Below are 24,059 nucleotides of genomic sequence, written 5' to 3' on the forward strand. Positions count from 1 at the left end.
CCACACTTACAATATTAATGCTGTTCCCATATGCCCTGTAACATCGTAAATACTTAGGCGTTCACACGACACCATCATTACAGTCAAACCTCGATATATCGAACACGGGTATATCGAATTATTACCTATATCGAACACTTTCTATATCCCGTGGAAAATCACATGCATTTTTAATTTTTTATTTTGAACTGGTACGGACATGAAATGGGTATATCGAACTCCGCCACCCCAGACTTCCCAGACAGCTTGCGCTCTGTTGACAGGCGGCGAGCTATCCCGCAGTACCATCGAAGATAGCGGTGGCGCGATGGACGTTCCTGACTGCTGCGCATCGGTTACACCGAAGCAGAATTGGACGGTGCAAAAGAAGAATGCGAGCTTGAAGAAACCTGGGGCCAGCTGGAGCGCTTTGTTGGTGCTGAGCCACGAAGCATGTGCATTGAGGACTTTGTTGGCGGTGACGACAGCACTGGAACGACGGCGGAGTTGACGGATGTGGAGATCCTAGCGGAGGTTACTACTAAGCGCACAAAGACGCTGCCGAGGTTGTACCCGCAAGCGCTGATAGTGCCCCGCTCCCGACTTCGACCGAGGCTTCAGCGGTTTTGGCCCTACCGCACCGCTACTGCAGCGCTATAGAAGGCACCGGCCTGTCGCTTGTGGAACGTTTGGACTACGTTGACGAAGTCGTGTGTAACACGCCAGGCTACCCTGCTGCAGTACTTTAAGCCAAAATAATAAATACTTTGAAGCACCAAGTGAGTATTTACTGAACAATTCGTTCATTTATTGATTTGTACCAGTTTATGACGTGTTTTTTACGTGATTCTATATATCGAATTCTGGTTATATCGAACTATTTCACGGGCACCGCGCTGTTCGATATATCGAGGTTTCACTGTATCATGGAATTACACATCGACACAATCTGTTCCGAAGCATCAAGGAGACTTGATTACTTCCGAAGAAATCTGAAATCCGCGGCCATAGAAATAAAGAAACTTCCTTATCTAACGTTAGTGAGAACAAAACTTGAATACTCTTCATCAATATGGCATCCATCCCAAGCATATTTGACCACTAACCTAGAATCCATACAAAATCGTGCCGCTCGCTTTATCACCTCCCAATACTCCTCCGGTATCAGCGTCACATCTTTAAAACAGTACATTTCCCTACCGTCACTTGTATCGCGCCATCATATCGCACGTTTATGCCTCCTTAATGGGGCCTACTATCACCCAAAATCCAGGCACGAATTATTAAAACCATCCCACCGCACGTCAGCGCGCCTAAATCACACCCAGCCAATAGCACACAAACCCGGTCGAACATCAGCATTCACAAGTTTATTCTTTCCCAATGCGATAACCCTTTGGAATTCGCTACCCGACAATATAGTATCATGCACTGACCGCACATCTTTTCGAAAAAAAATTGGAAGACCATTATCACCACTCCGAACATCAATGCTGATTCATACTGCTTACTAGTTGGAATCTGTGCAATCGCTCTTGCTTGTTTTTTTCTGTTTCTGTGCTTTTTTTAGTCTTATAACTGAACTTGTGTATTCGGTATTAGTTTTCTCCTATCTGCCTTTTTTTGTTGTTGTTAGTTGTGCGGACTAATGCATGTGAGCCAATATTTTTCTTTTATTTTCTTTCTTTTCTCTTTTTTTTGGATGCCCAGTTGTATATATCTTATACCTCTTCATTTTCTTCCCTATATGTATTTGCCCCCCCCCCCTTAAGTTGTGCCTTAATGCCTTCGGGCCCTTAAGGAACTAATAAATGAAATGAAATGAAGTACTGGTTCCTGTGTTGATACGATACAGTGCTGGCAGCAAGTTAAGAAACGCAATTTATTCGATTTCAGTGCTTCTGCCTTCAATGGTACCGACTTTTTTCACCAGTTAAGCACAGTGCATTACCTCTGGAACAGTTTTTTAATTATGTGCACGTGCTGTTTGCTCAAAAATAGACATTGAAGAGTTAGCGCATAACATAAATTTAGGAAATTTAAGTTTTTAAAATTATCGGTAGTACTGTAATTACATGAGTTCAAATAGTCGCGCATAATTCAAAAGCTTAACGTATTACTTAAATTGTCTTGCATAACTCAAATTTAGGAGCGTTGTTTGGGACTGTCGTAACTTAGCACAATTTGAACGGTCACCAGTCGATTTCACTTCGACATATTGTAGATTTCCATTGTCAATCTAGCTCGCTTTCGACATTAATACATTGCCCTTACAAGCTCTAAAGGCACACCATCATGTAGAGCTGAAGTGGATTCCTGCCCACTGCGGTATAACTGGGAACGCCAAGGGGGACATTGCGGCATCGATCGCGCATGGTCAGCACGGGCCAGTGACTACTATACCATTCTCCAGGCGACAGGCTTCTGCTCTTGCGTCCAAGGCTGCCTGGAGTTTCCAGCGATCTACGTGGGCAAAATTACGCGCCGCCTCACTTCATAGACCAGCTCAGGAACTTTAGGATGCCTCATGAACTGTTTAAGCATGGCGAAGCGGTTCTTAACCGCGTGCGGCTAAATGTCGCTCACACAAGTCATTTTCGCTTCAAGATGAAACAGGTCGCTTCCCTCTTCTGCACGCTTTGTGACGTGCGCTAGGACTTGAACCACGTATTATGCGAATGTGCGTGGTATAGAGAAGCTAGGACGTCCCATTTTCTATCTTTGGACTATCCTCTTTCTAGAGGACTAATTCTAAGGGACGTGCTAGGTCCTTGGTCTAACTGTAAACGAGCATCTCGAGGGACACAAACTCTACTATTGACTTTCCTGCAAAGCACAGGACTTGACCAGACTAAGCAGGACTTCAATCATGAGCGCATCATCGTCATCATAGCCATCATCATCGCTTTATCAATGCAATTTATTGTCATACATCTGGTGTAGCAAGCTAGGTGTCTTGGCCAGGGTAACCTCACCAATATCATTGAAGACTATCCTCTCTCCCTCTCTCTTACACAGGTGTTCGATCGTAATCCAAATGAAAGCCTTAACGCGGTTGGGAATTATTAAGCATTCATACGCGCTTGTGCAATGAACGTTGTAAAAATATCATCAGCCATTTCTACTATCTGAGGGTGGGTGACCAGCGAAGCTTTTTAGCACACTCCATAGACGCGGGAAATAATTTAGGGGAATGGTGTGAGTAAATTTTATTTCTCTCCCTCATTGCCAGTGGTCATCCCGAAAAAGGACCCACCCATACACGCGAACACTTTTTTTTCTCTATTGGTATTTACAATGGTGTCCATTGAAAACTAACCTACTCAAGGTACATATCAAAGAGATGAGGCATATAAGCTTGACTCCTTATTAGTGTTTTGATTTTGAAAATGGGGCCCATTATTAACTAATCTACTCAAAATGGAAGTAAAAGGGATGCGACGTATAAGCTTGGCGTCCAAATCATGTTTTGAACGCCGTGCGATCAATGTTCTAATGGCAAACACCGGGACGTGCGTTTTCCAACGCCTCGCGCTTCTCAAAGACACGTGGAGACTCGGGAGTTTTCGTTCGCGGTCATAAAAAAATGAAAGGCTAGCCATATAAGCTTCGCTTAAAAATTTCGTCAAACGTCGTGCGCTTTCATTAGCCTCGCATTTCGCTAATACGCGCGTCCCAGTGCTAAACGTACGGGCGCCGCGCCACATCAGCGGTCTCTACAGCGGAGCCGCGCCGTGCGCGGGCCGACCTTGGGTTTTACTTCTGCCGGCAGGCAGGCCGGGCCTCGGGCGCGACGTTGCAGCTCGTCGCGGGTTTTCAGCGCCGCAGCAGCCGCGCGGCGCCCGATCGTCGCCAAAGAAGAGCGGCGCTGGAGGCCGATCTGCGCGGATTTGCTGTTATTGGGCCGAGCAGCCGCGCAAAGCCGCCGCCGCCACCGCCGTCGAGTCGCGCGTCGCAATGTTGTTCACCGGTGAAGTCGCCGCGGGGGAAATGTGACCGCCGCGCGGCTGTGTTGTGACTCGTCGGTTCATGTTGTCCGGTGACCGATTCGCGTCTTTCCTCTGCCCGGACTGCACTTTCAGGTTTGACACGCTGTCGCACCTGCAGACGCACTGGCTCCGCGAACACCACCGCTGCCCGCCGCAACAGCAGACGACAGCGTCGGGACTGACGGAGCCGCGCGTGCCGGAACATGTGAGTGGCTTCGTCCTTGCTCTACATACGCGACGTTCGCTGTGTTTCGGTTTTCGATGACAATGAATGACGGACGCGTGGAATAGTTATTCGAACCTGACCTTTGCACGCCTGGTTTTGAAGAATGTGCTCCATTTTTGTACGTTTGCACGTGCAAAAGTGGAGAGCAAGTCTTAAGGATCATAATAATAATCAATCAATCAATCAATCAATCAATCATGTTTATTTACGTGCCCAGGAACAGCCAGAGGCCTGGGTGCTGGCGCACGGATAGTTACATGAAAACAAAATACAAGAAACATATTGAAAGAAATAAACAAGCGACAACACACACAAATTGAAGTAGCGAAAATTACAGAAATAAAGCACAGGCGGAGCCTGGGTACAGGTAAAAAAGAAAAAGAAGATGCCTTTGTGGCTCAGCTTATTGTAATGAATACACAACAAGCAGAGAACAAAGTTTAACAGTAAGACGACAAGAACAATGACAAAGTATAGAGACAAATGATAAGACAACCATGATAAGTAAACAGTTTCAAAAACAGGCAACTATAGTGGTTAAACAGAACCACAGAGAAACCAAATTTCAGCAATAAAAAAAAGAAAAACGAACGACAGAGATATCATAGATGTTTAACATACTGTGTTCAACAAAGCAGTACGGTAAATTGTAAAGGAGCTTTGAAAGATGTCAAGGCGTTCAGAGAAGCGGTTGTAGCAATTCTGTATTCTGCGCACAGGAGAATGATTGGAGTTGCGCGCAGCGGTCAAGAAAGGGCGATGCGACCTGGTGGGCCTCTGTGGAACACTAAACTCTAAACAGTTAAGCAGGTCTGCGCAAGAAAGGTCACCATGAACAATTTTGTGAAGAAATGTAAGGTCTGCACGCATACGTCTGCAGGTCAACGAAGGAATGGAAGGAACTATGGGTAAGTCAGAATCAGGACCCGAACTGTGATTGTGATGACGGTGCTTAAATATGGATAAAAACTTCTTCTGCACACGTTCTATTAATTCACTACTAGATTTGGAGATGCCGTTCCATGCAACAGAAGCATATTCTAACTGGGGGATACATATTGCATTGTATAGCATTAGAAATGGATCTGCAGAAGAGAATTCCTTTGTAATCCGACACACATTTCCAAGACTTCGGAGTGCTCGCCGGGTGATGAGCCTAATATGAGAAGAAAAAGAGAGGGTACTGTCGAAAAGAACCCCGAGGTCCCTAATCTCCTCAACCCTTTGCAACGGAGCTCCCGCTATACTGTAGGAAAACAGTAGACGATGGGTTTTCCGGCTGTACGTGACAACCTTTGTTTTAGCTGGATTTAAAATTAGACAGTTTTTGCTGCACCAGACCAATAATTCCGACACATCCCTCTGCAAGGCACAGCAGTCCTGAAAACTGCTAATGTGCCTAAATAGTTTGACATCATCAGCATAGAGAAGAAATGAAGATTTTGTTAACACTGTTGACACATCATTGATAAAGATAGAAAACAATAGTGGACCCAGCACAGAACCCTGAGGTACACCACTCGTTGCAGTGTAAACACTAGACCTTTTGAAGTTTACATCTACGTAAAAGGACCGGTCAAGGAGATAGTTGGACAACAAGGCAACAAGACTTGCATCAACACCGGAGATAGTAAGCTTGTTAATTAATAATTTATGGTTCACTACATCAAACGCCTTACTGAGGTCAAAATAAATTACATCCAACTGGCCGTTTTCACAAACTGCAGCCGAAGCCTGAGTCATGAAGCTTGCAAGATTTGTAACCGTCGATCGACCCGAGAAAAAGCCGTGCTGATTTGGTATCAGAACGTTCTTGACGCAGGCAGCAAGAATGTTGTGCAGAGCTGACTCAAAGAGTTTTGAGGCGACACAAAGGAGTGAGATTGGGCGATAGTTGGTAACGGCTGACTTATCACCAGACTTAAATATTGGAAAAATTCGAGCAATCTTCCATGCACGAGGAAATTTACCGAAAAGCAAACAGTTATTATAAATGGAAGTTAAGACAGGCACAAAAATGTTGCCGTAAGCCTTCATGAGGGCTGCTGGAATTCCGTCTGCACCACAGGAAAATGACGGTTTCATCCGTTTAAGGCTATAATTGACAAGGTTTTCATCGAACATAAGTGTACTAAAATTAGACATATTATTAAACGATAGGCGTTCGTCGGGACCATCTGGCAGTTGAAAGACAGAATGAAAGTACTGAGCAAAGCTCGTGGCGACATCCTCAACCTGTTCCCCATCGGAATTAATCAGACTAATGTGTTCTTTAGACGCCTTAGAACGGCCGCGTACATACCTCCAGAAGTCAGCCGGTTTCTGAGACGCAGAAGCCTCTAACGACTCTATATAGAGCTGGTGGTCACGCCGGTAGAGGCTTTTACAAAGTGAGCGATACCGACTAAAATCCGCTTTCCACTTGTCAAGCCCAGACCGCTTGGCCTTTTTGTGGGCACTGTCCTTAAGTTTAAGCGAACTTCGAAGTTCTTTAGAGAACCAGTGGGGAAATTTGGAATGAACAGGCTTATAAAAAGGGATGTACTTTTCCATGCCACTCCTGACAATTTCGGTAAAACGTCGAACCTGTTCGTCAACATCATTGACATCAAAAACACTAGACCATTCAGCAGATGAATAAAAGTGATAGAGCCCAACATAATCTCCACGCTTGAAAGCATATCGCGGGACTGCACAATCGTCAACACCACCATAGCAATGCTGGGCAGCGACAGAGATAGAGACAATAAGAGGGGGGTGAAACTTGTCGGGGCGTACAAGAGATATTTCGGAGGCACACACTTGTACGTTTTTCAAGTTCGAGAAGCACACATCTAGGACATTACCACAGAAGTTTTCTATGTGGCAGAACTGCTGCAAGGAGGTGAATGATTGAAAATCTAATAACATGGTGCATTTCTGCGCTGCGTAATGGTTTTTATGCTGAAATGAAAGACTGTTCCAGTGAATACCTGGGGTGTTGAAGTCCCCAAGTATAATTAGCTTATGGTTGGAGTGTGAATTGGAAACATTTTCAATAGATGTGAGCTTGAGATTATATTCAGCAGGTAAGATATCCGGGGTTATATAGAATGCACCGATGAGCAGCTTCTCGCCCCTCTTGAGGCCTACCTCAAGCCAGACTGATTCCTCAGTCTCGAGGTCTGCACGCCGCACGCATTGCACTGAGCGATCGATGGCAATGAGAACACCGCCACCCTTTTGCTTAGGCCCAGTTAACTTTCTGTCACTTCTAAAAATTTCATAGGTCGGAGGAAAATAGTCGGAAGATGAGATATCATCGCAAAGCCAAGTTTCAGTAATAACAATAGCAGAAAATTTGGAGCACACAACATTTCTAAGAAATTCGGAGGACTTAGTACGTAGACCCCGAGCATTTTGATAATAGATGTCGAGAGTGTCGTTCTTACTGATGGTAATAATAATAATAATAATAATAATAATAATAATAATAATAATAATAATAATAATAATAATAATAATAATAATAATAATAATCAATCAATCAATCAATCAATCAATCATGTTTATTTACGTGCCCAGGAACAGCCAGAGGCCTGGGTGCTGGCGCACGGATAGTTACATGAAAACAAAATACAAGAAACATATTGAAAGAAATAAACAAGCGACAACACACACAAATTGAAGTAGCGAAAATTACAGAAATAAAGCACAGGCGGAGCCTGGGTACAGGTAAAAAAGAAAAAGAAGATGCCTTTGTGGCTCAGCTTATTGTAATGAATACACAACAAGCAGAGAACAAAGTTTAACAGTAAGACGACAAGAACAATGACAAAGTATAGAGACAAATGATAAGACAACCATGATAAGTAAACAGTTTCAAAAACAGGCAACTATAGTGGTTAAACAGAACCACAGAGAAACCAAATTTCAGCAATAAAAAAAAGAAAAACGAACGACAGAGATATCATAGATGTTTAACATACTGTGTTCAACAAAGCAGTACGGTAAATTGTAAAGGAGCTTTGAAAGATGTCAAGGCGTTCAGAGAAGCGGTTGTAGCAATTCTGTATTCTGCGCACAGGAGAATGATTGGAGTTGCGCGCAGCGGTCAAGAAAGGGCGATGCGACCTGGTGGGCCTCTGTGGAACACTAAACTCTAAACAGTTAAGCAGGTCTGCGCAAGAAAGGTCACCATGAACAATTTTGTGAAGAAATGTAAGGTCTGCACGCATACGTCTGCAGGTCAACGAAGGAATGGAAGGAACTATGGGTAAGTCAGAATCAGGACCCGAACTGTGATTGTGATGACGGTGCTTAAATATGGATAAAAACTTCTTCTGCACACGTTCTATTAATTCACTACTAGATTTGGAGATGCCGTTCCAGGCAACAGAAGCATATTCTAACTGGGGGATACATATTGCATTGTATAGCATTAGAAATGGATCTGGAGAAGAGAATTCCTTTGTAATCCGACACACATTTCCAAGACTTCGGAGTGCTCGCCGGGTGATGAGCCTAATATGAGAAGAAAAAGAGAGGGTACTGTCGAAAAGAACCCCGAGGTCCCTAATCTCCTCAACCCTTTGCAACGGAGCTCCCGCTATACTGTAGGAAAACAGTAGACGATGGGTTTTCCGGCTGTACGTGACAACCTTTGTTTTAGCTGGATTTAAAATTAGACAGTTTTTGCTGCACCAGACCGATAATTCCGACACATCCCTCTGCAAGGCACAGCAGTCCTGAAAACTGCTAATGTGCCTAAATAGTTTGACATCATCAGCATAGAGAAGAAATGAAGATTTTGTTAACACTGTTGACACATCATTGATAAAGATAGAAAACAATAGTGGACCCAGCACAGAACCCTGAGGTACACCACTCGTTGCAGTGTAAACACTAGACCTTTTGAAGTTTACATCTACGTAAAAGGACCGGTCAAGGAGATAGTTGGACAACAAGGCAACAAGACTTGCATCAACACCGGAGATAGTAAGCTTGTTAATTAATAATTTATGGTTCACTACATCAAACGCCTTACTGAGGTCAAAATAAATTACATCCAACTGGCCGTTTTCACAAACTGCAGCCGAAGCCTGAGTCATGAAGCTTGCAAGATTTGTAACCGTCGATCGACCCGAGAAAAAGCCGTGCTGATTTTGTATCAGAACGTTCTTGACGCAGGCAGCAAGAATGTTGTGCAGAGCTGACTCAAAGAGTTTTGAGGCGACACAAAGGAGTGAGATTGGGCGATAGTTGGTAACGGCTGACTTATCACCAGACTTAAATATTGGAAAAATCCGAGCAATCTTCCATGCACGAGGAAATTTACCGAAAAGCAAACAGTTATTATAAATGGAAGTTAAGACAGGCACAAAAATGTTGCCGTAAGCCTTCATGAGGGCTGCTGGAATTCCGTCTGCACCACAGGAAAATGACGGTTTCATCCGTTTAAGGCTATCATTGACAAGTTTTTCATCGAACATAAGTGTACTAAAATTAGACATATTATTAAACGATAGGCGTTCGTCGGGACCATCTGGCAGTTGAAAGACAGAATGAAAGTATAATAATAATAATAATAATAATAATAATAATAATAATAATAATAATAATAATCAATCAATCAATCAATCAATCAATCAATCAATCAATCAATCATTTATTTGCGTGCCCAGGAACAGCCGGGGTCGGCCTTTGTGCTGGCGCACGGAAACAGAAACACACGAAACATAATGTACACATCTTTCAAATACAAAATAAAATACAAAATACGAAAAAAAACGAAAGGATAGCTTATGTTGAAGTTACGGAATGAAAGTCATTTAAATGCATGAACTCAAGGATAAAAGACAAATGCAGAATAAGAAAGGTTATAATAATAATAATATACCGTAGCAGACGTTGTAAGCCAATAAAAACAAATAATTGCGTTCATTTAGTTAGCCCGGGTGCAGTTAAGGTATAAAACTTGAAGAGCGAGCTTACAATTGACATTAAAGTCAGTGGCTTGTTTTCTATTGAGGTGCAACTGAGGGATCTGGTCCTGTTGCAATATTTTCGCCGGCTGAATTTCTGCGCGAGTCGTTGACGAAACACGTTTATTCAGAAAAAGGGAAAGGGGAGGGGAGAGAAACAGTTAGGCCAAAAAAATTTTGAAGAACGACCTCCCAAGGCTGCTGCAAACTTCAGTGCTGGCTCAAGTTATCATTCATTTAAGTTACTGGTTGGCTGAAATTTGTTGATTGATAAATTATATGTGCTAACTGATTATCACTGATTGAGTAAAATTATTCGAGTAGCAACTTTATCAAGCCTTGATCTCTGGTATGTACTGGTATGTATGTACATTGGTATGTATTTTATTTATGGGTAAATATTTTATTTACTTGTTTCAAGAAAACAGTAAACTGCTTTTTTGCTGCTAGAGCAGGAGTGATTGCAACGCGCACGAGGGTGCAAACAAACTGAAATTCAAAACAGCGCAATAAAGACCGGACAAGAAACGACGACACACGTCGTTTCGTGTCCCGTCTTTTTTGCGCTGTTTTAAATTTCAGTTAGTAATCACCAACTAGCCCAAACCACCGTTCTAACGCAGTGTAAACAAAACAGCGTCAAAAACAAATGCAAACAATGCGTACTCGCCGAGGCAGAGGTGAGGCACGCACATGCAAGAAAAAGCAATGTCAGCAGAAAGCAATGTCAGCGGCAGGAAACAAAGAAAAACAAGCCACGTATTCCCAATGAAGCTCGTACATGAACTAAAAGCTAAGCAAATACACAATGTATTCAAAATCTGAGAGCATAATCAAAACAGCAGTTGCGGGAAGTAAGACCGAGTGATGACCACAGCCGAAACTGTCACCTCAATTTGGAAATTTTCACTTGGCGAAGTGAGTTCTGCGAAAATAACAAGAAAGTCAAAACACTTGCTACAGTGAGAACAACGCATGCGATTTCGTCTACTAAAATGGATTTGTTGAGGCTATACCTTGGCAGACATAGATGCAGCAATGCCGCGCCTCCCATACCTTTCTTTTCTCAGCACACCCACAAGTAGGACTTTGGGGCTAGGTGGCAGATCCGATGCTTCAGAATTTTAAGCCTTCGTTAAAAACATTGATAAGAGAAGTTCGTATGCTTTATTATATGATATTTTTGGATTCATAACCGCAATGATGGAAATGAACATGGAGATTAAAAGGAAGCTAGAGCATTTTTTTATCAAACGCATACTTGCTTTCATTCCCCCGTATTTATAAAAGAAGAGCAATGTCACATATACAGATCATAAGCAGGCAACCAAACAACTATAAAAAGTGAACGCGAAAATCCTTTCTTAATATGATCGATAGACGCGACTGAACGATAAGGAGCCGGAGGCGACGCCCAACTATCCATCCTACTGCCGTCTTGTAGTCTCGATCACTGATAACTGGTGTGCAAGGGATACACTTATTTTGAACAGTATACGTACATACTAGACAAAACAACTTCTAAGTGCCGCTGTCTGAACCCCCGTTCATTTCTCTCCCTCTGTTTTATTTTTTTTTCAATTGGAAAGTTATATAGCCGTTCGGTACTTGACATATTTTTTTTCTGTTTAAGCAGGGAACATATTAGCCATCAGTCGAGAAGTTTTGACCCTCTATCTTGTCGTGTAAAGAGGGCGTGGCAAGCTGTGAGAGGTATAAACGACTTCATTCAACCTTTCCCGGATCCCTCCGAAAAACTTGATATGGCTTCGCCAGTTCGCCTTAACAACGTGCTCACTGCAGTCGACTCAGTTCTGGCGGTGAACCGCGCTGATGGACGTAAATAATTGTTCAGCGTATGCATGACACGGCACTAGCATGCCCGACTCCGGCCGCAGTTTTAGGGTAACTCATCATACGTGGGCGCGGGGAGCTGGAGTTCGATACTCCTTCGAGAAAGGGCTTCGGGGGCCGCTGTCTTTCATTTGCACTTGCCAGGGCGTAATCGGCGCCTAATACGTGCACCACGCGGGGGCGATTTTTCCATTACTTGCCCCCATCACTTGTCCCTTCAAGTGCCTATCATTTTTCCTCGGTGGGAGGGCACAAAAAGCACTCCCCTCCTGGGGCCTCTTGGCTGCGACCCAAAAGAAAGCTTCGTTTCTTCCGCATTTATTTCTCTCGCCCTCTATCGCCCTCCCGGAAGCTTTATTTCCTTCTTTGTATTTGTACCACGCTCGTCTATGGCGAGTGTGGTGTGGTCCACGCTCTCAGCGTTCTTTCGCTGCGTCTGAAGCCAAGCGATGCGACAAACACAATGCACTGCCTATGGCGGACACAAGTAGACGCACGCAGAAGACGCGGGAAAACTGGGCCGCGAAGAAGCATACGACGCAGTTGGCCCGTTTTCGTCTGTTGTCCGCTGCGTTTCGAAACCGAGTGTTTGCTTTCTTTCGAATGATGGATGCGACGTCTGGCAAAGCCTCGCAATAAGCGTCTATAAGCGACAAAGGGGAAGCATTCAAAAACTGTCCTCCGGCTTATACTGCTCAACAACAACGTTACTACTGCTGACTCAAATAATGTAGAGGCCTTAGCCCAAAGGGCCACCCCGACGACTGTTGCAGGGAATGATAAACGCCAAACAAATTCAAAACGCGCGCGCACACAGCCAGGGAGAAAGAAAGTAATATAAAGGCTTAAAAAGGTGAATGGTTGCCGATTTGAAATAGCTATATTTTTACTATTGGCTCGCTAACACAGTTTGCGACACAAAACACGACCTTTGTGCTAAAAAGAAAACAAAACGATGCTGAAGGATGGTTACCCCGAATTATAGTGCACCATACCCGAATGGAAGCCTGCGACATGCCGTGTTTACCAAGGTTTTAGTCAATCCGTGTAACTCAACGTCTGCTTTGTTTACCCGGCAGCGTTTACCTGTCGCGCGGATACAATGACTTTAGAAGGTGAAAGTATATTTCTTCGCTGAAAGAGAAGTTGCAAAAACAAACAACAAAAACAAACCAGCCGCCTGACGATGCCCCTGCCCCATGAGAACGCAATCTGGTATCAATTGCGATGTATTTATGTCAGCCACGCTAGCGCATTCTGAAGTCAGACCAAATACCACAAGGAAGCAAAAGAAGAGTAAATAAGATGAACTCACAAACGAAAAAAAAAAAGTGAAGAGGCGGCTTACCGGTAATGAGGAGAAAAAAACAAAATACACACAACAAAATAATAACGCACAGCGAAATACGTGATGCACGATGCATTAATATTCTTACGTCTCGGCAGAACAGATGGCAGGAGCCATGGTTGGTAATGAAGCTACGTATTTACAAGATTAGGACGATCTATTTAAAAGCGACCATAACAGAGTACGCGCTGCCTGCCCCGCACACAGCTCTGTCGTCGACCTTCCGGACTACAGCGGTACACCCTACTGTCCCATTCTTCGTATTCTCGTGACTATAGATATAAAGCTAAATCAGCAGTTCTGCAGTCCATGCAGAATGTAGTCCATGCAAATTCAGTCCATAGGGGTAACAAAAGAAGAAAACTGTGGGTGATTCCTGTCATATGAATCGGCTAAACACGAAAGTGAAATGTGCAGCGAAATCTGCAGCTGAGCATGATTTACGGGTCGGCGGCTATCTTGTGGGTGTGCTTGGCGAGCGATGTCCTGCTGGCGGGTCGCTTCGGCAAAGGTGTACTGGCGTCATTTCCGTGACAGATATGACGTCAGGGAAATCTTGGCGTATCCTGGGATAAAACACTTTCGTGTTAAAATATAAAACCCGAAAACGAACAACCCTAAGTTTAACGTACTCTTTGGTTCTAAAGGTTGCTTCCCCGCAAGGAGACCTTATCTGCAGGGGTGCACCCTTTACAGGCTGCTTGCTTCGTTGTACTGGCGTCACTTCCGTGACCGATATGACGTCACTAAAATGTTTGCATACCCCGGAATAAAACACTTTCGTGTTACAAAAAGCGCTGACGATTACTGTACACCCTAACGCGAAATTTGTGAGCAGCGCGAACTGCAGTCTTCTCGGTCACGGCGCATATCTGCTGCTTCTCAGGATGCGATCGCCTGATCACCGAACGCACGGCGGCGCGCGCTACACTGGCGTTATCTCACAGCACGTCGCCGTACGCGTCGTTTGCGAGATGTTGTTGCAAATAGTGTTTAAACCTCCCGCGCAAATGTCACGTGGTTCGGATGAGCCACGAACGGATGACCAGCGACTGGCGAAAGCGTAAGGGGGAGGACGCTACTCAGCGGTGAGGCATGGCGAAAGTGTGAGCGGAGGCAGTGAGAGAGACGACGCCATAGTAGCGCGTGCCGCCCTGCCCCTCACAATTTCGCCAGTCGCTCCGGCGAGCGTCTCTTGCGGGCTCAGCATACTGCCCTACCCCTCACACTTTCTCCACACTTTCCTCCGCCGTTCTCTTTTGGTCTCCACTCGCTCGGTTGCAACGCCGTCGCCGCCGCCAAACCACAGTAGCGGCCGCAAAAGTGCTGCGGACTAATGAAAGGAGAGATTAATCAATTTGAAAAAGAAAAGTAAATTTCAAAGTACTCCCACTTGCATATATTAGTTTTTTTTAACAGCAAAGCAAATAACAGCCAGGTTATTGACGATGTGGAGAGCGTGAGAGAAGGCCATTAGCTGACAGCGAGTTGGCGGTACCATTGTCAGAGTACGCATGGTTGCAAAATTGTCAGAGTACGCATGGTTGCAAGTCGGCTTCTAATTTGCAAAAAACAAAATAACGCGAATAATTGTACACAGCGCTGTCGTAGTAATCTACAGTAACGTCTACATCCTTTACCACGTTTGACTGAATGTTTTTTCACACAAATTTATATGTTAACAAGTTTTACCAAATAACCCGTCTGCTATAGTTCTGTAGTTCCTGTGCTTAGTGGAAGCTTCATATCTTGAAAGCTCCTCTGTTGCACATAACGACATCAGTTTTGGGACGTTAGAAAGGTTGGCCTAAAGGATTATTCAAATAATCGATTGTACAATTATTGTGCAAATAAATAGTCAGGTATGCATCAAATTATGACTGGCGGTAAATCTGACCGGCTGTGACCTAAGTAAATTATTTAACGGCATGATATCACTCAGCTTACAACTAATGCTTCTCTTTATGCACTGGTATTTTTGCTTTCTTGCAACTAATGATTCTCACTGGTCTGCAAAAGTCTACGACGTCAGTGGTTTTCGAAATAGGAGCGCTTGGTTGGCATTGCGCCAGTAGTGTTGCACACTGGATTGGACACTTGTCCTAGTAAGTGATGTCATGCATGTTAGCAAACCGTAGGGCAACAGGCAGAAGCAAACGTTGTATGACGTCAACGGGTGATGAAACCCCATGTATGTGTATAAAGGGGCTAGAAGCCAAACAACTTTCTTTCAGAGCATCAGTGAAGCGTCGTTTTTTTTTTACGTTGAAGAATGACTCCACTCCGCACGCCTCGCACAGCCTATACCTTTGAACGTTAACGTTTCGCCGGCGACAATAAGGGCATACTTTCGCGCAGAATCCTAATCCAGCTACGCTTTTGAGCGCGAAATTCACGCCCTGTAAAACGGAGTATCGATCAATAAATTAATCAATCAGTACTATGTCAGTGCCATAACATTGCTTCCAGTAGCCAATCATCAACTTTCTCAGACCGTAGTGTTCTGCCTATCACCGTTAATTTATTTTGTAAATTGAATTTAAGCTGATTTGATCGTGGAGGTTGCTAGAAGAATCTTGTAGTCGACACCGCAACGCTAATAGAACCTGTAATTGATAGTTAAGCCTCAGCTTTTATTTATTTATTTATTTATTTAGGAATACTGCAGGCCAATTCTTTGGCCCTGGCAGGAGGGGCATTACATAAACAATGACAAACAGTATTAATTCAAAAAGTATCACAGCGGATTACGCTAGTACAATGGGCAGACATAATGCCAAAACAAAAACAGGTAACAGAATTATCGCCAACACTGAGAGCATAAGAGCGTAAACTTGATAAAATGCAGAACACAAAACGCACAAACCATAACATAATAAACCAAGATGAAAAAAGAAAACAGCATAAAATGTAATAGCACCTTAATAACCACAAAATAGCATGCACCGCCAGAACTACGGTTTCTACAGATCACTAAAGAAGCGTTCCAACTCTTGTAAAAAATTGTTGAAATTGACAACATTTGGTGGCAAGTCATTCCATTCACTTCATAATCAAGTCAACTCGCCAATAAAGCCTAATCGGAATGGAAGTCACGAGTGTGACGTCCATTACGATGAGGCTTTATTGACGACTGTACGTCTACGTACACAGCATTGGCCCCTGCGCTTCCAAGAACTACACAAGTCCTTGGGAGCACAGGGACCAATGCTGGGTAGGTAAACGCTCAGTCATTCTCAGGACCTTGATAGAGCCAAGACAAAACATGTTTAAGGGCGGTTCACCTGAACACATTCCTATGGCACTTTTTAATTCGTGACCCACGGGCTTAAAAGACACCTGGCGCCGATATGAAAAGTTTTACAAATTCATCGCAATGTTACTAACGGCCTTGTTTGCCTCTTTTAGAAATATAGCGCGTCTTTACTGAAACAAAAATAAGCAATAAATGCGTTTTAGTTTATCTAGTTTTCATGAGGTGGCGCTAGCGGTCTTCCATACTAGCTTTTTACTTTTTTATTTCGGTTCAGAAGTGACATACTATACCAAAAATAAACAAACTAGGCCATTGTGCACCTTTCTATGTGTTTGTAAAAGTTTTCGTGTTGGTGCTAGATGGTTTTTAAGCCCGTTGGTCATGCAGTAGTTAGTCCCATAGGAATGTTAACGGGTTTAGTCCCCCTTAAAACCTCGGGCAATAGTTAAACTATTAGGGTAATTATTAGGACAATTAAGGCAATTAGGGTAACAGAGTGGGTAGCAAGAGATGGGTCTAGAAGAAAGGGAAGGCCAATAACACGATGGAGGGATGAAATACGGAGGTTCGATGGCCAGCAGTGGATGCGAGCGCCGCAGGCCAGGAGCTGTTGGAAGTCACTAGGAGAGTCCTTCGTCCTGCAGTGGTCCTGAGTAGGCCGTTGTTGTTGTTGTTGTTGTTGTTGTTTTTGTTGTTGTTATTGATGATTATTATTATGGTTATGATTATGGTGATGATAGGGATGATGATGATTCCAACTTATGTCTTTCTCTGTCCAGCTAATCCAGACATTACAACAAAACTAAGGTAAGACGGGTTGACTAGTTTAAGTTTGGAAACTTTTTCGGGTATACTAGATTTTGAGGAACAGAGGGAGCACGTACGGCCTAGAACTACGACCGCTACCATTAATCGATTTTTGACCATGACACCACTGCAGCCTCAGTGAGCTATTCGGTTCATCTAGAAACAAATGAAAATTGAGAAAAGCAACAGCAAACAAGTGACCAAACGTGGGGCTGCCAGTTTCGTGTCGTGCGTTCACGTTTGCAGCCCGTTCTCTTTAGCGTTCTGCTCTCGCCAGTTCCGTTAGGTTGGGAATTACGTATGCGTGGAGGCATAAACATCCATTGGCTTCGTTACACTAGATGTGCGCCATGGCTGACGAACAAGAGCATACTATTTTCACTGCCAGACTAATTACTGTTTAGTCAATAGATTGCAACGATGTGGTGAAGTTGCTTCGTATAATCTATTGAACATTAGTGTAGAGCGTGCGTGCGTGCGTCCGTGAATTTTAATCTCGAGGAGTTCGCCTTTATAAGAATGCATTTTCTGTCTGCTCAGCAATTCCTTCACGATTCTCTGAAAATCGCCCGGAATGTTCAAAGCCGTCCTTTCCAGCGGGTGTTTCTTTTACTTTATTAATGTTCTTATGAATTGCAGCTGACTTTTTTTTTTACTTTTGTACTTTCTTTCACTTGCCTTCCTCGTTGTCCAGGACAGCGGCTTACGGCTTGTCTCGCATGATGGATGCTCGGTCCGCCGAGCGGCGATTGATCTGTGCTCATCGCTTGGGCTGCCGTCCCGTGCGGCTGCCCCTTCCGCCCGTGTAGGGTGCGCGGCCGGCTGGGTTTATGCTGTCGTCGCACGTCCGCTGCGCGTGACCCTGTCAGTGCTGTGCGCTAAAAGCCGAGGACCCGATCGGGAGAGTGGTGGCCGCAGAGCCTCGCACGTTAAATGTGAGACATGCGTGGAAACGAAGCTAAATCCGTTCCATTACTGGAGGGCGAAAGAAGTCAAAACATTAAAGGGGCTATGAAGACAAAATGCAACTTTGCTTCATTAAAATTAAAAACAAAAAAAACGCCTTGTCGCGACTGCAGCTGTGCCACTTTTATCGCAAACTTCAAACACGTATTGAAGAAAATGCAAATGAAGCAGTGGCGAGTCCCCAGCCCCTTTCCGGTGGTTTCTCTATGCCGTCGCAGAGACCTGTTCGGACGAGTGGCGGCTACCAAAGTAAGCAACCACCCATGAAGCCTGAGTGGGCGATAGCAGTGGGGACTCTAGTTTCGTTCGGTCGTATCACTTAAACGCTAACGTGCAGTTACCGACACACTCATAACTGTTTTCAAGCGAAGCTTGAAATAACTGATTTGAACGTGCGATGTGTGTATGTTATACGACATACAGGGAAACCCACCTAAGGAGCTCTGATGATGATTATGACCCGCGTTCACGTTCGCAGGTCTTAGGGTAGGCCACGGGTGATTCGTTCAACCGAAGAGCTGTATGCTAAGCGCCATGCAGTGAAGCCTATTTTAAGGAGCTCTGATGATGGTGATACCCTGAATTCACGTTCGCATTTGCCTGGGTAGGCCACGTGTGGGTAGGCCTACCCAGGCAAAAGTGAACGTGAATTCAGGGTGGGTTGCGTGGGTAGGCCTGGGTTTTTTAATGACGTCATCAGCCATGTTTCCACACGCCAGCGATTTGACACAATTTACTTCGACTACAGGAAAGTGTGTGGCCAGGCAAATCATCACTTTTTGATACGTAGGCTGTCTGCGTATACGGCCATTGGCATCCCTTTCACAAATTGTCCCATGCTTATTTAAAAAGCGCCCAGTCTCGATTTTTTGCAGTGCCGTACGGCGTGTCGCAAGGCTCTATGCGCGGCCCTCGCCTTTCAGTGGATTGGTAGTCATTCAACGCATGAGCCAACACTCCACCGTGCCGTAGCTCGTTTACCATACGAAACATTACTGCCCTGTTGTGTGGCTGGGAGATCGATGTAATAAACTCCGAGATGATGTTGACGCCGTTTCTTCCTGGTGCAAGAACAATTACGAGGCCCCAAATACATCAAGGAGACCAGTTATTACCTACACCCAAAACATCTCCATTCCCAGTTTTTTTTTATGGGTTACCGTGACGCAGACGTTGTTTTAGCTCTCACGTAAACTTCCTTGATTGTTCTTGTTTCGTATGTCTGGCAATACATCTCACGTGCACCGAGATAACTCATACACGGCTGTTCTTAATTTTTTTTTTTGTCCGGTATCCAATTGCGTTTCGACTTAGCTTCAGAATTATGAAACTGTCCCAGTTATACATCGCCTAACCTATTGGAAGGCGTTCAGAAGTAATCCTCTCGAACCTTTTTTCTATGAACACAGTACAGACGGCAGCTGCGTCTACAGCGAAGCACTCAATTCCCTTCGCTTGTACAGCCTGCAAACAAGGCGTTCGACGCGCGACTTTCTTTTCCTCCTCGCGAATGCATGCATTGAAAGCTTGATTGCCCGGGCTCCACAAAAGTTTTCCGCCTCTGCTTTCTATGAAGCCTTCTTCTTCCTCCAATTTGTTTTCACCCCGAAGCTGTCGATAACGTATCTCCGGCGTGCAGATATCATTGATCACACAGCTAATCATTCACACGTTCTGTATATATATATTTTTATAACTTTTCAGTATTCAGGTGGTCTGTAAAGGGGCTAGCATTTTGACTGAAACTTTTTCACGGCACTTGTCGTGTCTTGTACTTTTATAAAACGTACTTTGCATTGAACCAGCATGCATTTCTACAAAAAAAGCTGAGTCCTATCTGCGTATCTGTTGTTGTTTGCTTGTCACTGTGTTCATTCTGTCTTGTACATGAATATTCACGCACTGCTTTTTCCGGAGATGCAACCTTCAATGTATATTTCTACACCCTTTTTTTAACCTTGGTAAATATGACATTATACATAGCCTGTTTTTGTTTACTCGCCTCTTCTTTTCTTGCTATCCGTCTGTTATTTTTCAGCTAAAAATGCACCTTTTATCGCTCATATTCTCTTACCGGTATCCACAACTAAACTTATGTATAGTGCGTGCGCTCGTCCTGTCACCCTCGTGTCTTCATCCTATAGTCTTTTCGCGCAGAGTCATTCGTTCGTGTGCCATGAACCAACTAGCCAGCAACCAAGTCTTATTAACTCTAAAAGACCTTCACCAGGGTGTCTACAAGTAAACAAATAAATATGCCGTGGCGAAAGTTGATCATGTTTAGCTGTTGAAGATTCCTTACGCCCAAAGTAAATATGTCGTTCATAGGTGAAGCGTTTCTTATAGAATTCATCTCCTTAAGCCCGTTCCACGTGGTGCGAATATCGCCTGCGAATTCGCAGATGCGGCGCCGGTAGTGCGGCAAAATGGTCTATTTTAGATGCGAAGCATCTCATGCTGGGGGCTGTGGCCCTCCCTCTCCCATTGTCGTTGTCCGCCGTCCGCACTCTACTGCGCATGCTCGTCTCTTCAGCTTCGTCAGCGTTTGGGCTGACGTCAGCGCAGTCCACCATAAAAAGAAATAGTTAGGCGGCGCCCGGTTTCGATTCCACGACTCGCTGGCCGCAACGGGAGGTACGTGGCGCTCTTCCCAATGCGCTACAATCTGAGACGGGAGCATGTGCTACGAACGCGCCTTATGTCCTTCACTAATTCAAACTACGTCAATAAGCTACTGATACAAGCTGAACGTCAACGGAAACGACGAAGTGAAAACTAATGGGAAATTCAGTCGACCCCATGGCTGCTTCGCATACTACTCAGGGTTCCCCTACGGGAAGATGGTGTAATTTTCCATTTTCCTTGCCGCAAAAAATTGCCAAATTCCAAGCGTCGTTCACAGAATTTCGACTGTTTATGGACTTCCGGAAACTTGTCACAGCAACGGGAATTGATCATTTTGCCGCAGAAACGGCGCTGCATTTGTGAATTCGCACGCGAAATTCGCACCATGTAGAACGGGCTTTAGTGTGAGAAAGGCTTTTCTGTGGATTTTTTTGTACCTCTGTCGCTGGCGTCGAAGTTTTAAATGGTGTTCCTAGCGCGCAGCGTCGGCGCTGTTTGTTTCCCGCAGCTTCGGCGTTTATATAAAGTGCTATATCTGCTGAACACCTTACACGCGGCCTTTGCTTAACCTGTGTTGTTGGCTGACAGTGATGGAAGACATGCGCCCGCGTTCACCTGTGCCGTCCGCACTTTTTTTTATTTCTTTCTCCTTTTCAGTTCGCAGGTGGTTAAGCGCACATGTGTTTCCCCGACTGGGTCCAAACATTCCTCCTCGAAATAATGCACGTCGCCGTGTTACTAGCACGTGTTCCAGTCGGGTATCCTTTCTTTCATGGCTTGACGCGCAGCCTTTGCGCTTCCTCAAAACTTTTCTGACATTTTATGTTTCATACTTATCCCGCTATTCGTATGCCTCCATTCAGGTGCATTGTGTGTCCATCGTGGCGACATAGACGTAATACTAAAATTTTGGGGACGATTCCCGCTCACAATACCTGCGTTTCTGATACAAAATTTTATAAACGCCGCCTAGAAGGTTGGTATCTTGCTACTATAGAAGCGAAATTCACATCTGTGGGGATACACGGTGCTTAGCGCAATTTAGACAATGCAAACTGGTCTCTAAATGGCCAGCTCAGCTAGATTCGACCAACTCTATTCCGCGTGCCCCACAGCCCAGCCGTCCGCTGACCAGGGTGAACATGAAATTTTAATTATAGCAATCTGCCGTTTATTTTCCCCCTGACTCTAAAAATCAGTAACAAAAAAAATATTTTTCTTTCGGAAACTGACCCTGAGTGTTCCATAGTTCATAATGCCGCCTTCATCATATGTAAGTTATTTTCCCTTAGTTTTTCTTTTTGTTTCTTTTATCTCTATTTCAAATTTCCTGTCTCTGAGTTTTCATTGTTTTAATACACTGTGCTTAAGCAAAATAAAAAAAAAGCATCCCCGGTCATCTCCAGTAGCGTGAAACCTGGGGAGGGGCGAAGCATGAAGTGTATGTGTATTCAAGAATTGTAAGCCTGTCTCTTTCCACACGGCGCACTCCGATTGGGCGTCGGAAAAGCGCCGGTGGGAGGAGCGATCCCGCGCTTGCTGAGGCGGTGGCGCCCTCTTGCGTTGAATTGGATTTAAGCAATTTGCATGCCCCATTAGCCCCAGATTGGGGTAGTTGCAGGAGTGAACGCCAGTGCAGGGCAACACCCGCGCCTCGCCCTAGGGTGGGGGCTCCTTCTCGGTGATCAAAGATGCCTCGGCACCAGGCAAGTACCGCACCGGCTCTCGACCCGTCGAGAGCCGGTGGGTACTTGAGTGTAACACAAATTATAACCCGTCTGCAAACAGCTTCTGCTTGTGCTTGACGATTTCTGAAGCGGACAGGGAAATTCCACAAGTCTTTAAATCATGTTAGTTTATTTTGAACTGGTTTTAGCCATCATACACTTCTCTTTTAGCACGCGTTACGTTCTAGCGCGAGGCGTTGGAAAACAAGTGTCCAGGTGTTTTAGTAGCGTGACTACATGAGACGATGACAGCCCGTGCCCTTAAGGGGCTTCGCCCGTAAAAAAAAAACTTTGCCTTTTTAGCAGGGTGTCGAACCGGAACCGAACCGAACCGAAAACCGGAACTGAACCGGTAGTTTCGCCGAAACTGAACCCGAACCCGAACCCGAATTTTTTGAGCACGCTGAACCCGAACCGGAACTGAACCGAAAAAAGAAATAAGGGGTCCGGTTCGTGCCGAAACGGTTCGACCCTCCGTTGTTGATATTGCATAGTCAATGCTATTCAGGCCTTTTTTTTCTTTCACGTACCATCAACTTCGTACCCGCTCGCACACTTTCCCCTCCAGTCAATTGACACTGTCACGCTCTATGTAACAACAGGGGAAATGAATGAGCACCAATGTAGCAATGGTCTGTTGCTGCTGGAAGCGCGAGCGCAGTGCAAGCTGACCAAACGAAATGTGATTCTCGGCAGCTTGCAGGGGATATAAAACAACTTTGCCCTTCCCTAGCTGCGACTTTATTGGAGCATTCAGACAGCAGGAGTGCTCCACTGCGCCAAAACGAAGGCCCACACCCGATGTGTGCAAGCGTTTTGCATTTCATAATTTGTTTAAGAGGTCCGACACCTGCAAATTGTTAATACTTGACTAGTGTGACCGCAGGAGCTGCTCGGTGGATAAGCCGTTTGCTGCTGACCACAAGTGGCCTCGATCTCTCTTCCCCACGAACGTTTTTCTGAAGTAGATGGAAATCGAGGACGTCCGTGTATCGAGATTTTGATCCACGTTTAATATCACCAGCTGGTTAAAATAAGTCTGCCGGCCTGCAACATAAGCTGCGCCTCGGAGCAGAGATATAGCACGAAGCATCAAATGCGCCAGTTTTTACAAAAAATGTGTTTACATGGAAAACAACAAAAATAAAAGGCGAATCGCGTTGTTCTGAAATATTACGCAAAAAGTAAGTAAAACCGAATAAGTAAAAAAAAGCACCAAAACGTGGATATTGCTCTTTACTTTTCTTTGCCCTGCCTTTCACAACCAAACGTGTCACCAATGCGAAGGAAGTTAGTTCCGTGATCAGCTTTTGAGGACA

At 44.6% G+C, this 24,059-nt stretch overlaps 1 protein-coding gene across 6 annotated transcripts in view; it reads left to right on the top strand.

The window, feature by feature from the left end:
• The first annotated feature begins 3,860 nt into the window (after nt 1–3,860).
• Nucleotides 3,861–24,059, top strand: part of LOC144169428 (tensin-3-like) — a 292,831-nt gene continuing 272,632 nt past the window's right edge. For 5 of the 6 annotated variants that reach the window (XM_077698567.1, XM_077698574.1, XM_077698568.1 and 2 more), the window contains exon 1: nt 3,862–4,173. In XM_077698567.1, the coding sequence (XP_077554693.1) occupies nt 4,009–4,173 (165 nt within the window). In that variant the 5' untranslated portion in view covers nt 3,862–4,008. Of the gene's footprint in view, nt 4,174–24,059 lie in introns of all 6 variants that reach the window. The other variant, XM_077698569.1, reaches the window with a different exon arrangement.

This window comes from Haemaphysalis longicornis, unplaced genomic scaffold, assembly GCF_048455015.1.
Source record: "Haemaphysalis longicornis isolate Haplotype H1 unplaced genomic scaffold, Haemaphysalis longicornis Haplotype H1 scaffold_2, whole genome shotgun sequence".
Taxonomy (NCBI): Eukaryota; Metazoa; Arthropoda; class Arachnida; order Ixodida; family Ixodidae; genus Haemaphysalis; species Haemaphysalis longicornis.